Source organism: Thunnus thynnus, chromosome 3, assembly GCF_963924715.1.
Source record: "Thunnus thynnus chromosome 3, fThuThy2.1, whole genome shotgun sequence".
NCBI lineage: Eukaryota > Metazoa > Chordata > Actinopteri > Scombriformes > Scombridae > Thunnus > Thunnus thynnus.
Window position 1 is genome coordinate 27,451,887 of NC_089519.1, and position 13,296 is coordinate 27,465,182.

The 13,296-nt window shown below is 39.5% G+C and overlaps 2 protein-coding genes across 7 annotated transcripts in view; one reads left to right on the top strand and one right to left on the bottom strand.

The window, feature by feature from the left end:
* trim2a (tripartite motif containing 2a) overlaps positions 1-13,296 on the top strand; it is a 38,432-nt gene that overhangs the window by 15,704 nt on the left and 9,432 nt on the right. For 3 of the 6 annotated variants that reach the window (XM_067585103.1, XM_067585102.1, XM_067585106.1), the window contains exons 2-3: positions 9,638-9,816; positions 11,376-11,613. In XM_067585103.1, the coding sequence (XP_067441204.1) occupies positions 9,683-9,816; positions 11,376-11,613 (372 nt within the window). In that variant the 5' untranslated portion in view covers positions 9,638-9,682. Of the gene's footprint in view, positions 1-5,725; positions 5,993-7,589; positions 8,005-9,637; positions 9,817-11,375; positions 11,614-12,681; positions 12,788-13,296 lie in introns of those variants that run through there. The other 3 variants (XM_067585104.1, XM_067585105.1, XM_067585107.1) reach the window with 3 other exon arrangements.
* Positions 1-13,296, bottom strand: part of LOC137179975 (uncharacterized) — a 24,274-nt gene continuing 10,978 nt past the window's right edge. Inside the window, exons 3-8 of the mRNA XM_067585108.1 lie at positions 2,261-2,351; positions 1,819-2,022; positions 1,313-1,452; positions 1,106-1,218; positions 939-1,007; positions 1-823 (exon numbers count right to left, since the gene is read on the bottom strand). Coding sequence (XP_067441209.1) covers positions 399-823; positions 939-1,007; positions 1,106-1,218; positions 1,313-1,452; positions 1,819-2,022; positions 2,261-2,351 — 1,042 coding nt within the window. The 3' untranslated portion in view covers positions 1-398. The remainder of the gene's footprint in view (positions 824-938; positions 1,008-1,105; positions 1,219-1,312; positions 1,453-1,818; positions 2,023-2,260; positions 2,352-13,296) is intronic.

Consider the following 13,296-nt stretch of genomic DNA (forward strand, 5'->3'; position numbering starts at 1 on the left):
TTTTATTCATTCAGTGTTTATTTGGAGACCTCCAAGCACTTCACATAGAGTGATTTAAACAAACTTCTATATTAAGACACAGAAGTAGTCTTGAAAATTAAAAAATATTGGAAAAGGCAAGTCTATAAAAACATGTCTTCAGTTGAGATGTTCACTACAACAACATTCACTTTGTGTAGGTTTGTAAGGGGAACTGTAGACATTAATGACGGATTTGTACAAACAATCATTGGCAACAACATTGCCGCTGTGTATAGGTTTGTAAAAGGAACTATATACAATTAATTATACACAACAACTATGGAAAAGGGGAAGGTGAGGGGCACGGTGGTGGAGTGTCCAGCCTCTTTGGAGAGAGGAAAAGGGGGACGGTGTGGGGTGCAGTGGTGGAGCAATAACTATTTTGGATTGCTGTGACACACCTCTACTGTTTGGGACAAGGTGTGAGTGCCAGACTTCACTCCTTTTGGGTAGCTGTAGCGATGGTCCATAGTTGCAACATTTTTCGTCAGCCTCCCCGCAGCAGGTCGGCGTCTACCCCCGACCTTGACCTTTCGGCGGGCAACAGAGTTGGGCTGTGAGGTGATACCTGGCCCAGCACGGTTAGCGGCCCGCTGGAGAGCTTGTGCTCGCTGTGATGCCAGGCTGTTGGTATCATAGCGGCCAAACATGTGCATTGCTGACTGCAGCATGGAGGGGTTCCCCTTCAGTCTGTGGAAGGCCTTCATGAAGGCTGATGCTGCTCCTTGAAATCCTTCATTGTTCTGCACCATGGCCGAAAACTCCTTGATCATGGAGTCCCACTCCTCACTGTCTTGAACAGCTGAAAAAAAAGAAGAGCTTTGCTGTCCTTAAAAGGCAATGGATTATCTTGTATTTAGTCAGTAGTGTATATATTCATATGCATCATGAACACATGTCCTTATACTTAAACTGACCCTCAGGTGTTTCAGTACCATCAAGCTCCTCAATGGCTGCAATGGTTGATCTGGACCATGACTGATCAGCTGTGGAGTGGGAAAAAGAATAACGCTTACCTTGTATTTAATCAGTACTGTACATCTTTATATGCATCATTATGAAAACATGTTCTGATTAAACTGACCTTCTTGTGATTCAGCACCCTCAAGCACAGCATCAGCCACATGTATGTTGTGATTGTGAATATTACTGATATCCACAAGTGTCGGGTAGTCCGGTATGTGAGGATCAGTGCTCCTGGAGGGAAAAAGGGTACAGTTAAACAGATATGTACAGACATACATTAAAACAAGAATTGCTTTGGAAATGAAGTGGGGTTTGTGTGTTAGACCTGCTCCGTTGCCCATGGGAGACCTCAGTGCGCACAAGGGTGACTTTAAGTTTAGCAGGACAATCTGTATTTTTGGACACCCTGCCAGCCTTTGGTACTGTTTCCCTGGGCTTGGTGTTATGCTGGCACCGGTAGTCTGCCTGCAGTATTAGGAAAAAGAAAACATTAATTATTATAGAGGTCATTTATTATAGATGTTGCTTTGTCATGAACACAAGTGACCATCATCCATGGCTTCATCCATTAGTCTGAAAACAAAATGATCAAAATGTTATCCATAATTACAACAAAGAATTGTGCAATGGCTTGCTATATTTGGAAATATGAAATAAAAGAGTCAAATATGATCTCTGTATCCGTAGTCTCCAACAGTTATGGTGGCTACTCATGACTCCTGACACAGAGTTTTAAGGAGTCATAAATAACCTTTCAACTAAACATATTGGAAATTAAATCACTACCCGGGAATGATGCCACAATACCAACTCTGTAAAAAAACAACCTACTTTGAAGATGATCTTCTGGCCTTTAGTGGGCCTGGTGTAGGCCACTCTCCATGTGACTGCCATGGACTTCAGCCACACCAGGATCTCCTCTTTGGATTGAAGGGACATCCGTACTGTGGCCTCAAAACTGATATGGTCACTGCCGGGTTGGTTCACAGCTTTGTACCTACATACATGGTACTGATAATCCTTCGGTAAGAAGTCCTTCAACACAAAGGCAAAATAATGTTATTTTAAAAGACCAAACGAAATATACTGTCTTCTCGTTGAATACTAACATTTAAGAGTTTGTATAGACGGTAACAACTATGGATAATGGGACAATGTTTAGTTTACAGATGAGCCTCAGCTTAAAGCTATGAAAAAAGTTTAGAAGCTTAGTGAATTTGAAGCAAGACATTGATGTATTGGGGTTTATTGTAGGTCAACCCAAAGCACTTACCATCAATTCACGGTGTTGGTCCATATTTATAGATGGGGCGGTGCAGGGAAACCGCTCAGCATTGCTCAGGCGCGTTTTCAGATTTCCTGATCTGTTTGAAATTAAATGATAAATGGTAAATGGACTGCACTTATATAGCACTTTTCTACCTTACTGTTCAAAATACTTTACAATTTTTGCCTCTCATTCACCCATTCATGCACTCACACCGATGGCGGCAAAGCTGCCATGCAAGGCGCTGGCCTGACCATCGGGAGCAACTTTGGGTTCAGTGTCTTGCTCAAGGACACTTGGACACATGAACAGGAAGAGCCAGGGAATCGAACCACCAACCCTGCGGTTAGTGGATGACCTGCTCTACTTCCTGAGCAACAGCTGCCCCATTTTTTTCATTTAAGGTGAACGTTGGCTAGTTTATTTGTATTCAGCTGTACATCTGTAAGGGTGGGCTAAATGTTTAATTTGAAGCCACTTCTATGAAAAGACTAACAAAAAGATGTAAGGTTAGCATTTACCTTTCTTTCTCTATATCAGCAATAACGTCATGTATTTGGTTAATATTAATCACTTATGTTAAGGGGATTAGGACGACCTAAACATTTAATTTAAAGCCACTTTAATGAAAGACTAACGTTAATAGAAAAGATGTAAGGTTAGCATTTAGCTTATCTTTGTTTCTCTGTACCAGCAACAACGTTATCTATTAGGCTAATCACTAATGTTAAGGGCGAAACGCTTCATTTGGAGATAACTTTAATGAAAAAACTAATAATGCTAATGATGCAACGTTTACCTTTCTTTCTCCATATCAACAATAAGATTATCTATTAATCACTTAAGCAGCTGTATTGCATATAATATTAACGCCAATTTACCTCAGGATTGCGCATTTTCGTGCTGCACACATAGCATCCAATCACAAGACACCTGGAAGGCAACGAGTACTAACCAATCACAGGTGGAGTAGGGCGGGTCTTTGCCGAATGTGGGTGGGGAAAAAAAATAACACTGCTACTCTTATTTGTACAGTAAACAAACTATTTGAATTTCCATAAACTTTATTAACACAATGACAAAGATTTGTTTATCAGCCTACAGCAATTCACTATGAACTGTATTAAACACTCCAATGAACTGGCTTTAATGTAATACTTTTTAAACAGTTAAGCCTATTTATTCGTCTCCATTTATTTACATGTTTATTTGTCTAAAATGAAATATTTCTGATATAACAAAAATATAGAATAACACTGGCCTTCAAAGTGTTGAATCCAAGTCAGTGCTTGGGAAAGTGAATGTGTCTTGCATGTTAATGCTACACACACACACACACACACACACACACACACACACACACACACAGTCTTTGAAAATAAAAGAGAGAGTTACAGAAGTTTTTCTCTCTCTGAAACACCTCTAAATGACCGACTGAGCTCATGAATTTGGCAGAAGCTGAGATGAGATCATTGGAACAGCCTTGGAGCTGCCAGGGATAATGAAATGTGTGAAAAAGCCTTGTCACGATTAACTGATGTGATTTTGAACGACTGAAATGGTACAAACTCTAAAGAGGAATTTAAAACCCCCCCTGATGTTATTCTGTTATATAATTTACCGACAATGGAGGGCAGGAATATCCACAAACAGAGAAGCTCCTTTAAAAAAATAAGCATAACCCAGAAACTAGATATGTCTTGGAAGATATGGACAAAATTCCTATTTAATGCCATTATTTTAAAATGTCAAGATTAAGATACATTTTTTGGCATTAGGGAGTCACCGATGAAGGATAAACTGCAGTAAAGTGGAAATCAGCTGTGCAGTGGAATGTTTTGATCACCTTTCCTCAAGCAGACAGATTGATCTTGCACTGACTTCAAAGAAGTTTTGTTTTTATTTGAAGATAACAGGGATCACATTTTCATTCTCAGCAGAGGAATTTCTTGAATGCTGTGGCGTCTTCCATAAAAGGAATTACTCCAACATGATTGCTGTTATTAGTCTTTGGAGCAGTTTCTAAACAAACTACTGTAAGTTCGGGGCGAAGTTAAATGTCACCCAGTGCAACAGTACGGCTCATTAACGTGTTTTTAATAGTTTTTGAACAACAACAGAGGTCTAAGGCACAGAGGAATACAAAATATCAGGGTTTGGATACACATATAATACTTCTAAGTAGGGTCATCATTCATTGTTTGGCTCTGCACATGAGATTTCTGGACAATTTAAGAAAAATATAAAGAATTTCCAGCCTTATCCTTTTAAAGCCTTGCTTCACATCCAGAAGAGATAAGTCAAGGACACCTGGACATTCTTGAGATTCTTCGCTTCTCATCAAAAAGGTTTCTTAGAACTCAATTTCTTGTTGGATATACCATGACCTGGATATCTGAGAATCTTCACAAAAACTTCATGATTTAGGCTTTACAGAGTCCAGCTGATCACACAAACAGCAGGACAGTGCAGTGACTGAAGTCTCTGCCTCTGAAATCACATTTGTCCTATTGGTGGCCTTTTCATCTTATGTAAAAAAAAAAAAAAAAAATTGTTTCCACATCTTTATGTCAAGAGACTTTAATATACAACAAACACACAATATGAAGTGTGAAGTGAAGTACTGACCCACATAAATATCCACAAATGTGTTCTGGTTTATGCATGTCATACCTCACAATGACACAGCTAACAGGGATAATGGACTCTAACGTGGGACTTTGATCAGAATGGGGGTAATGCTGAACTGAGTAGTCAGATGATCACTGCAGCTCAATGTTGACGCTGGTGAATTGAATGCTGTGTGTGTGCGTGTGTGTGTAGTTATATGAAGGAATGTGTGCATGCACATACATGAGTGTCTCTGGTTTTGGCAGATTTGAAATGAACTCCTCTCATACTTTAATTCCCTCATGCTTGATGACCTTTATTTTCTTTCATCTTCCTTCCTTTTCTTCATAGTTTGCCTCTTACTTTCCTTCTCAGTTTTTTGTCTCTGCATGTACAGTGACTCAGCAGCGTGCACACACCCGTGTACATATGCACTTTGAAAAGATCCCCTTGGCTTTGCCTATATTGGCTGTGGAGGGGACCCATAACTGCTGTCCCTTTTTTCCCCCCCGTTTGTTAGATCACCAGCCGACAGCCAATACTAGATCACATACTCCTGATGCTGCACACGCTCACTGCAGTGCAGTGAGCCAGCATTTACTTCCGACACAGAGAGAGAGAGAGACAGAGAGAGAGAGAGAGACAGAGAGAGAGAGGGAGAGAGGAAGGTAGGAGGGAGATGAATGGATGAGACAGACCGAGCAAAGAATGTAAGTGATGGGAGGAGAGGAAGTGCTTGAGGGAGGGAGGGAGGGGAAGAGATGATGTAAAAACTGAAACACAATCTGGCCAAATCGCCCCTCCTCAACTTTGCTCACGTGTGTGTGCATGCCCATAAACACTCGGAGGAGCTGTCTCACTCACTCACACACACACATACAGACACACACACACACACACACACACACATACATACATACATCCTGTCGCCTCCTGTTTTCCTGTTTGGCTTGTCGCTGTTACCTGGACGGAAGCATCATTTAATGACAGTACTGGCAAGATATGAAGGGGCAGATTAAGAGGGATTTCAGGTTAAAGAGTCTGCCTGTTTCTCTCAAATTTAGCCTGTGATTGCGTCTGTGTGCTGGAGTGGATGACGCCTGTTGATCGGTCCATAGATGCAGCACTGTAAGTCCTATTAATGATGTTATGGTTGTACTGAGCCACTTGGAGTAGCTGCTGTTGTTTTCATGAGTATTTTTCTCATGGAGTCATTACACGCAATAAGGTAACAAGTTTGAATTTCTCCAGTAATATATTTCCCTTTATCATTTGTACCCTTCGCTGCGTATTAGATGACAGCTCAATCCAGCAGGAATTATTCCGCTTAGCTGGTGCGGATCTGATTATGTAAGAGCGGAGTGTTGTGTGGCTGCTGCGACCTTGTGCACCGTCAGCACTGGGCTTCTGTTGTCTTGTTGTGGCTGTCTGTGGGATTTAGGAATTTTACTTTTCATAATCAGTGGCATATTTGATGCTCTGCTCATCTGTTTAATCTACTCCGTGGGGCGGGTAAATTATTAACAAAGCCTGAGATTAGAGCTTTGTGTTGTGTGTGTGTGTGTGTGCATGGCTGTGCTGGTGTATTGTATATGTATTGTCATTCAGATCTCACTGATGCAAGTGGTTGTGTTCCCTTTTATGTGCACGTTTATGAATAAAATCCAGCTGTTTTTAGCTGATAACTCAGATGTTGAACAACTTGTTGTGATTATGTAAGTCATACAGTAACTTGCTGTTTCTTTTTCAACTTGAACAGCTTTGTGAAGCTGGACTGAGCTGTTTAACATATGGTGTTCTGGCAGCTGATAGTTAACAAATTACATTACATACCAGCCTCCTAACATATTGGAAATGTTGGTAATAAAACCACTAAAAGCATGACAGTGTTGTTATGATAGTAATTTAAAGGGAAACTTAGGTATTTTTCAACGTGGACCATATTTTCCCATCTTTTTGTGACTAAGCGACTAAAGCTCTTGTTTTTGTCACTGACAGGCTCAGATTGTTATTATAAGAAATTAAACAACTCAATTCTCAGGAGATTTCAGAACGAGACTTGGTTAGACACAATAACAAACAGACTGGATCAAGCGAAAGGTAAAGAAAAACGTTTTATTTCTCTGTAGGGAACCTTTCTATAATATTGTCAGACACTCATAATAACGATCTCAAACCGTCAGTGGCAAAAACAAGCACTTTTAGTGGACGTTCATCGTTGGCACGCTGTTGCCCCGTCAAAGTACATTGCAGCCTGTTTCGGCTCCCGGCTGAAGCACTTTTGCTCAATACTGGACCAGTTTCAAAAACTGTTGTTCCTATTCGTCACTTAGACACAAAAAAATGGGAAAATAGGGTCCAAGTTGAAAAATACCAAAGTTTCCCTTTAAAGGAGCAGTGTGTAGGAGGTAGTGGCATCTAGTGGTGAGGTTGCAAATTGCAACCAAATGAATACTCCTCCGCTCCCCCTCCCCTTCCAAGCGTGTAAGAGAACCTTTGGTGGCTGCAAAACTCGCGAAAAACACGAAAAAGCCCTCTCTAGAGCCAGTGTTTGGTTTGTCTGTTCTGGGCTACTGTAGAAACACGGTGGTGCAACATGGTGGGCTCCATGGAAGAGGACCTGCTCCCTATGTAGATATAAACAAAAACACAGTGATTCTTAGTATCACGTGATTATACACTAATTAAAACATACTTATGAATATTATATTCCATTTCTGCCAAGTCTGTTCCTCTAGATGCCACTAAATTCTACACACTGCACCTTTAAACCGCCACTCTCCATTTCAGGCTTACCGAATCACCATATTGTGGTTCCAGGCTCTGCTTTCACATAGAGGGAACAAGAGAAGGAGATGTGAATGAGAGAGAGATTAAGTTAAAATAGAATAGAGAAGAGGAGAGGAGAAAGAGAGCGTACACCGTAGGAAGAGCTAGAGTCCCCGAGGGTTTTCTCTCAGCAGCAGAGGTGGCCTGTTTCTGTGCCTGTCTTGAATGTGAAGAGACAATAAAAGCACTGACACACTTTCCATGTCTAAGTTAGCTGCCAGATAACATAACAGAAAAGTCAAAAGGATGCAGTAAGAAGATGCTTCAGATGAAATTTGAGAGCTGAGTGAAGGTGGACTTCTGAAGAATCGGTATAAATATTGTGGATTGTAGTGCTTATTATTATATTATTATTATAATGTATAGTGCTTATTTTTATAGGTTGTGTTCTCTCTCTCACTCAAGTGTGTGCTGAACACAGAGTGCCTTACTTTCACTTTATAATCAAATATTCATTACTCAAAGTGCCTTTTATGACAAACACCCAGCACAGCTGCAGCTCATACACCAACCCTGCTCTCACAGTCCTCTACTGCAGTGGTTCCCAACCTGGTCACAAGATAAATATAAGGGATCACGAAGATGATTAGGGAGATAGAAGATGACACAACATTAGATCTGCAACGACAGAAAGTTAATTGACAACTGTTTTGATAATAGATTAATTGTTCAAGTCTGTTCTCAAGCAAAAATGCCAAACATTTGATGGTTTTAGCTTCTCCAATTTGAGAATTTTCTGCTTTTACTTGTCTTAACATCATAGTAAATAATATATTTGAGTTTTAGAATAATGGTTTAGCAAAACAACAGATCTGATAACATAACATTGGACTGTAATGGGCAGGTTTCAGTTTTCACCAAGCAAATCAATTCATTGAGAAAATAATCTGCAGATTAACCGATAATGAAAATGAAAAAACGTTAGTCCTAGAAAACATTTCTGCCATGTTTATTTTCTCTGATACTTTTTCCTCTTCAGGCCTCTAAAAACTATCAAATGAAACAATCTGATGAAGGAACATCACTGTTCGTTCACTCACTACCTCTCTGACAACAAGGAATAAACATAAGGAATAAACATTGCTTTACTTTAAAAGGTCCTAAACCAGAAAAGATGAAACCATTGTACTGCTGCATTTTCTGTCACAAAAGCTCCATCTCTGCACTTCAGGTACAACTAACAAAAATAATTATCCATTAACTGTCTTTTTTTTATATAGGTGATTCATTTTTTTTTCCAATGAAATGTCAAAAAACAGAATTTAAAATGTTATTAAGGAAAAGAGAAAAGCAGCAAATCCTCACATTTGAAGAGTTTGCAGCAGCCAAAGTTTGACTTTTTATCTTAATTATCAACTTAATTAATCAGTTATCAACACTGTTGCTGATGAATTTCTTACTGACTGACAAATTGATGAATCAACTGATTTAAATCTAACCTGGACACAATAATTTAAAAAATGAGATAAACTATCATCTTTGCTAAAACTTGAGCAGTGAACACTTTAACAAACATGATGTTGGGGCCGTGACCCCAGTTCGACCTCTCAAGCTGCTCACAGCCTCTAAGATTGTGTGTCTGTTCCCAACCAGTTAGAAATTTGACTTAATGATTAGAAATAGTAATTAGGTGTAAATTTGTTTATTCCACTGACCACTAGGAATGAGATCATGATTGAGGGAATGTTTACAGGTAAAGTTTTTAATCTTAATATTTGAGTGTTTATAGGTTTGAGTTAAAGCTTGTAGCCTCAGGCGCTGATTGGTGTCTATTTGTGCATTTGGTATTTCCTCTCAGTGAGTGGATGGAAGGAAGAAACTTTGATCTTTATAACCCACAGATTTCCACTCACTTCCATGAGGTCATCACTGTGTTTGATCATATGTGTTGTCATTTTGCCATGTCCTTACTCATCTTCTCCTCCCCTCTGTGTCACTCTGCAGGGTGCAGGGTAAGAGGAAGAGGGGCTCCTATGTTAGAGTTTTAGGATGGCCAGTGAAGGCGCCACTATTCCCAGCCCCGTCGTCCGCCAGATTGACAAGCAGTTCTTGATCTGCAGCATATGTCTGGACCGCTACGAAAACCCCAAAGTTCTGCCCTGCCTGCACACCTTCTGTGAGAGGTGAGTGGTGTCGCCATGTTGTTCAAATGTAGAAATTCAGCATGTCTATCCTGTTAAGTGTGTACACCGAACTAAAGTGTGTGTGTGAGCTTTAAATGTGCAAATGAAGATTGGTAAAAGTGGGCAAATGGAGCATGCTGCAGAAATCTTCAATGCAGTAATACTACTTATATTAATCCTTAACTAATTCTGCATTTATGGTGTAAATATGAGCATTGTCTCACGAGAGACGGTGCTGCATCACTGCTGTTGACTTTGGTCTGTTGGTCTCATCCTCTCTGTTAACTAGCCTTTGTTTCTGAAACAACAGAGAGATTGTTGTCTGTCCCTTTGCTCTAGTTGCTTCTGGAGAGTCAGTCAGCTGTTACATTTAACAGTGTATGTATTTTCTCTCACGGTGTATCTACTTCTCACACATATCTATGGTACATATCGTAAGTAACTACTTTTTATGAGGCAAATAACTAAAATCCACCCATTATGATTCATTGGATATGGTCAGATCAAATTTGTTTTGAGGTGAAAGTTGAAATTTTAAAGTATTGTGCATCTTTCTTCTGGCCTAAGATTTATTTTCCCTTATATGCCAGATAACAGATACCTCAAACTATCTTTAACCATCATTTATGACTGTAAAATATGACTTAAATGAATGTTTAATATAACAGTAAAACCTCTGTAGCAGAGAGGCATTATCACACTGACCTTTACGGGTTGAAAGCCTGTTGTCTGATGTATTTCTGACCACATGATGAAGGTCAGATGGTCAGATGTCTGAGTTGCGCATTCGTGGCTGCACTCATCAGTGATGTCATAATGCTCAGTCATCATTTTATCAAGTACACACGTATAATCTGATGCAATGCAATGCCCATGTGATAGATGGTGCTTACTTTATTTTTGACTATTTTTGTCTCAATACAGTTTATAGTTACTGTTTATGTTGGCATATATTTAGTACCTTTATTTTAGTTTTTTTAATGCATCATTTTGTGTATAGTAGATGCTCATAATGTAGTATGTTGGTTATTTAAACTTACTTATCTATACTATGCATCTGTTCTTGTATTTATGCTGCTGTTACACTTTAATTCCCCTGCATGGGATCAATAAATGAAACTTATCTGTATCACTGTTGAGTGTCAAAGTTTCTGCCACTAGATGGCAGCAAAGGGATGATTTTTTTTTTTTTTTTTTTTACTTATGTTGAAAAGATTTTATGGTCAATTTACTGGTACTAAAATAGGTGATTAAATGTAATTAGATTTGATTGTTTTTTATTGAAAATGTTTGTGTTTAAAGTGCAGTGGTGTGAAAACAGACCATAAATTAGCTGCCATTTTTGCCAGGTCTCTCTTGTGAAAGAGATTTTAATTCAATAGACTTTCTGGTTAAACCAATAAAAAAGTCATAACTGCATATCTATCTATATACAGTATGATGGAGACTTCCTACAAACACAAACACACGTTACCACCACTACACCACCCACTCTTCTCTCCAGACGGTTTCTCTAACACTTCTTTTAACAGTTTGCTCCCACTGCTCTCCTCCTCCAGGTGCCTGCAGAACTACATCCCGGCCCACAGCCTCACATTGTCGTGCCCCGTGTGCCGCCAGACCTCGATCCTGCCGGAGAAGGGTGTGGCGGCATTGCAGAATAACTTCTTCATCACCAACCTGATGGACGTGCTGCAGCGGGCGCCGAATAGCTGCAGCCAGGAGGCCGCCGCTCTCAACAACATCACCACCGTGGCAGCAGGCCAGCTGCTCTCCTGCCCCAACCATGGAGGCAACGTAAGCAGCCAACTGTCTGTCTGGTTCTGTCTTTACTTTGACCTCTTCTCTCATCACACACACACACTGAACAAAAACTATAGGCAAGTTTATATATGTCTAGTAAGCTGAGAGCTAATAAGGCCGTTATGTATGTTAGTTAGACCTTCACATCAAGTTTAGATCTAAAAGCCACCACATCTGGACATCCTTTTCTTCTTTGTCTGGTTCACGGATTTATAAGTTAATGTAGTTTCCAGAAGAGCATAAATTATTATCTATCTTCTTCGACTGGAGTTCAGTTTACACACACTAATACACCATTTCCTTGTGTGCAGCATTGATAATGAATAATCATTATCTAACTAATCTGATAAAGACTTGATAATGGACAGATTAGAAGTCTAGCTCACTGGTCACTGGTTCAGGTTTGGCTGATTCTTTTAAAGGTTCACTGTCAGCCTAACATACACGGTTTTAGAGGAAACTTAATAGTGTTTTCTTTTGTCATTTATGACTTAAACAACACTAAGACTCTACAGCCATGCTAGCAGCTCTGTGACGCTGCATGAAGGTACAGTGCTTTGAGCTAAATGTTAACGTCAGCATGCTAACATGCGGGTATAATGTTTACTATGTTCACCATTTTGGTTTAGTGTGTTAGCATGCTAATTAGCACTAAACACCAAGTACAGCTGATGTTTATGGGAGTGTTTATGAGTTTATGAGACCTGATAATGGGATTAAATGAAAAATTAAGGGATCACAAACAGTGTTGGGCAAGTTACTGAAAATTAGCAATTAGTTAGTTACTTCTCTTAGAAAGTAATTGAATTACTTTACCAATTACTGCATATAAAAAGTAATTAGTTACTAGGGAAAGTAACCTTTGTGTTACTTTTAACGCAAAAGTTTAACTCGTCCCACAATCTCAGAGTTCAATCCACTTGGTAAAGGGTCCATTTTGTTTTCCCCACAACCCCAAATCAGTTCACAAACATACAAGAAAGACAACTCAAAAGTCCGCTCCAGGTTTTACCGCAGATCCACAACTCAGACCAGGAATAGCAGCTGCAGTTAAGTAACAGGTATTAGTTACAATTATTATTTACGTTATAACTCCAGAGACTAGGCTTATGTTTTACCACGAGTTGGCTACAATGACGTGGACTCTACAACGTGGCTCTGAGACACGGTAATGTCAGATGATGTTGTGTTTGTGTTGTGTGTGTGTGTTTTTTTTCTGCTTTCCTCTGCAGCTGTCCACTATATTCACGTAAGACAAAAGTAACGAGCCCATTTAAATTCCAGTAATTGTAACTGTTATTTAATTTGAAAAAGTAATTAGTTACATTACTAGTTACTGCCAAAAGTAGTGGAATTACAGTAACACTGATCACCACAGTTATTAGAATTCAGCCTGAGGGGAACATGAATGTTTGTACCAAATGTTTTGCCAAATAATTGAATAAATATTGAGATATTTCACTTGATAAGTGAAAACTTTGCCCTGCTGGTGGTTCTAGAGGAAGAGTCAGAGGGTCATGAAAGATATTTGAATTCATCCTCTGGGGATCATGAATGTTTGTACAAAATGTCATGGCAATCCATCCAAATGTTGTTGAGATATTTCAGTTTGGACTAAAGGGGTCAACAAACATCACTGTCCCTAGAGGTTCACCACCAGCGTGGCTAAAAAATTTT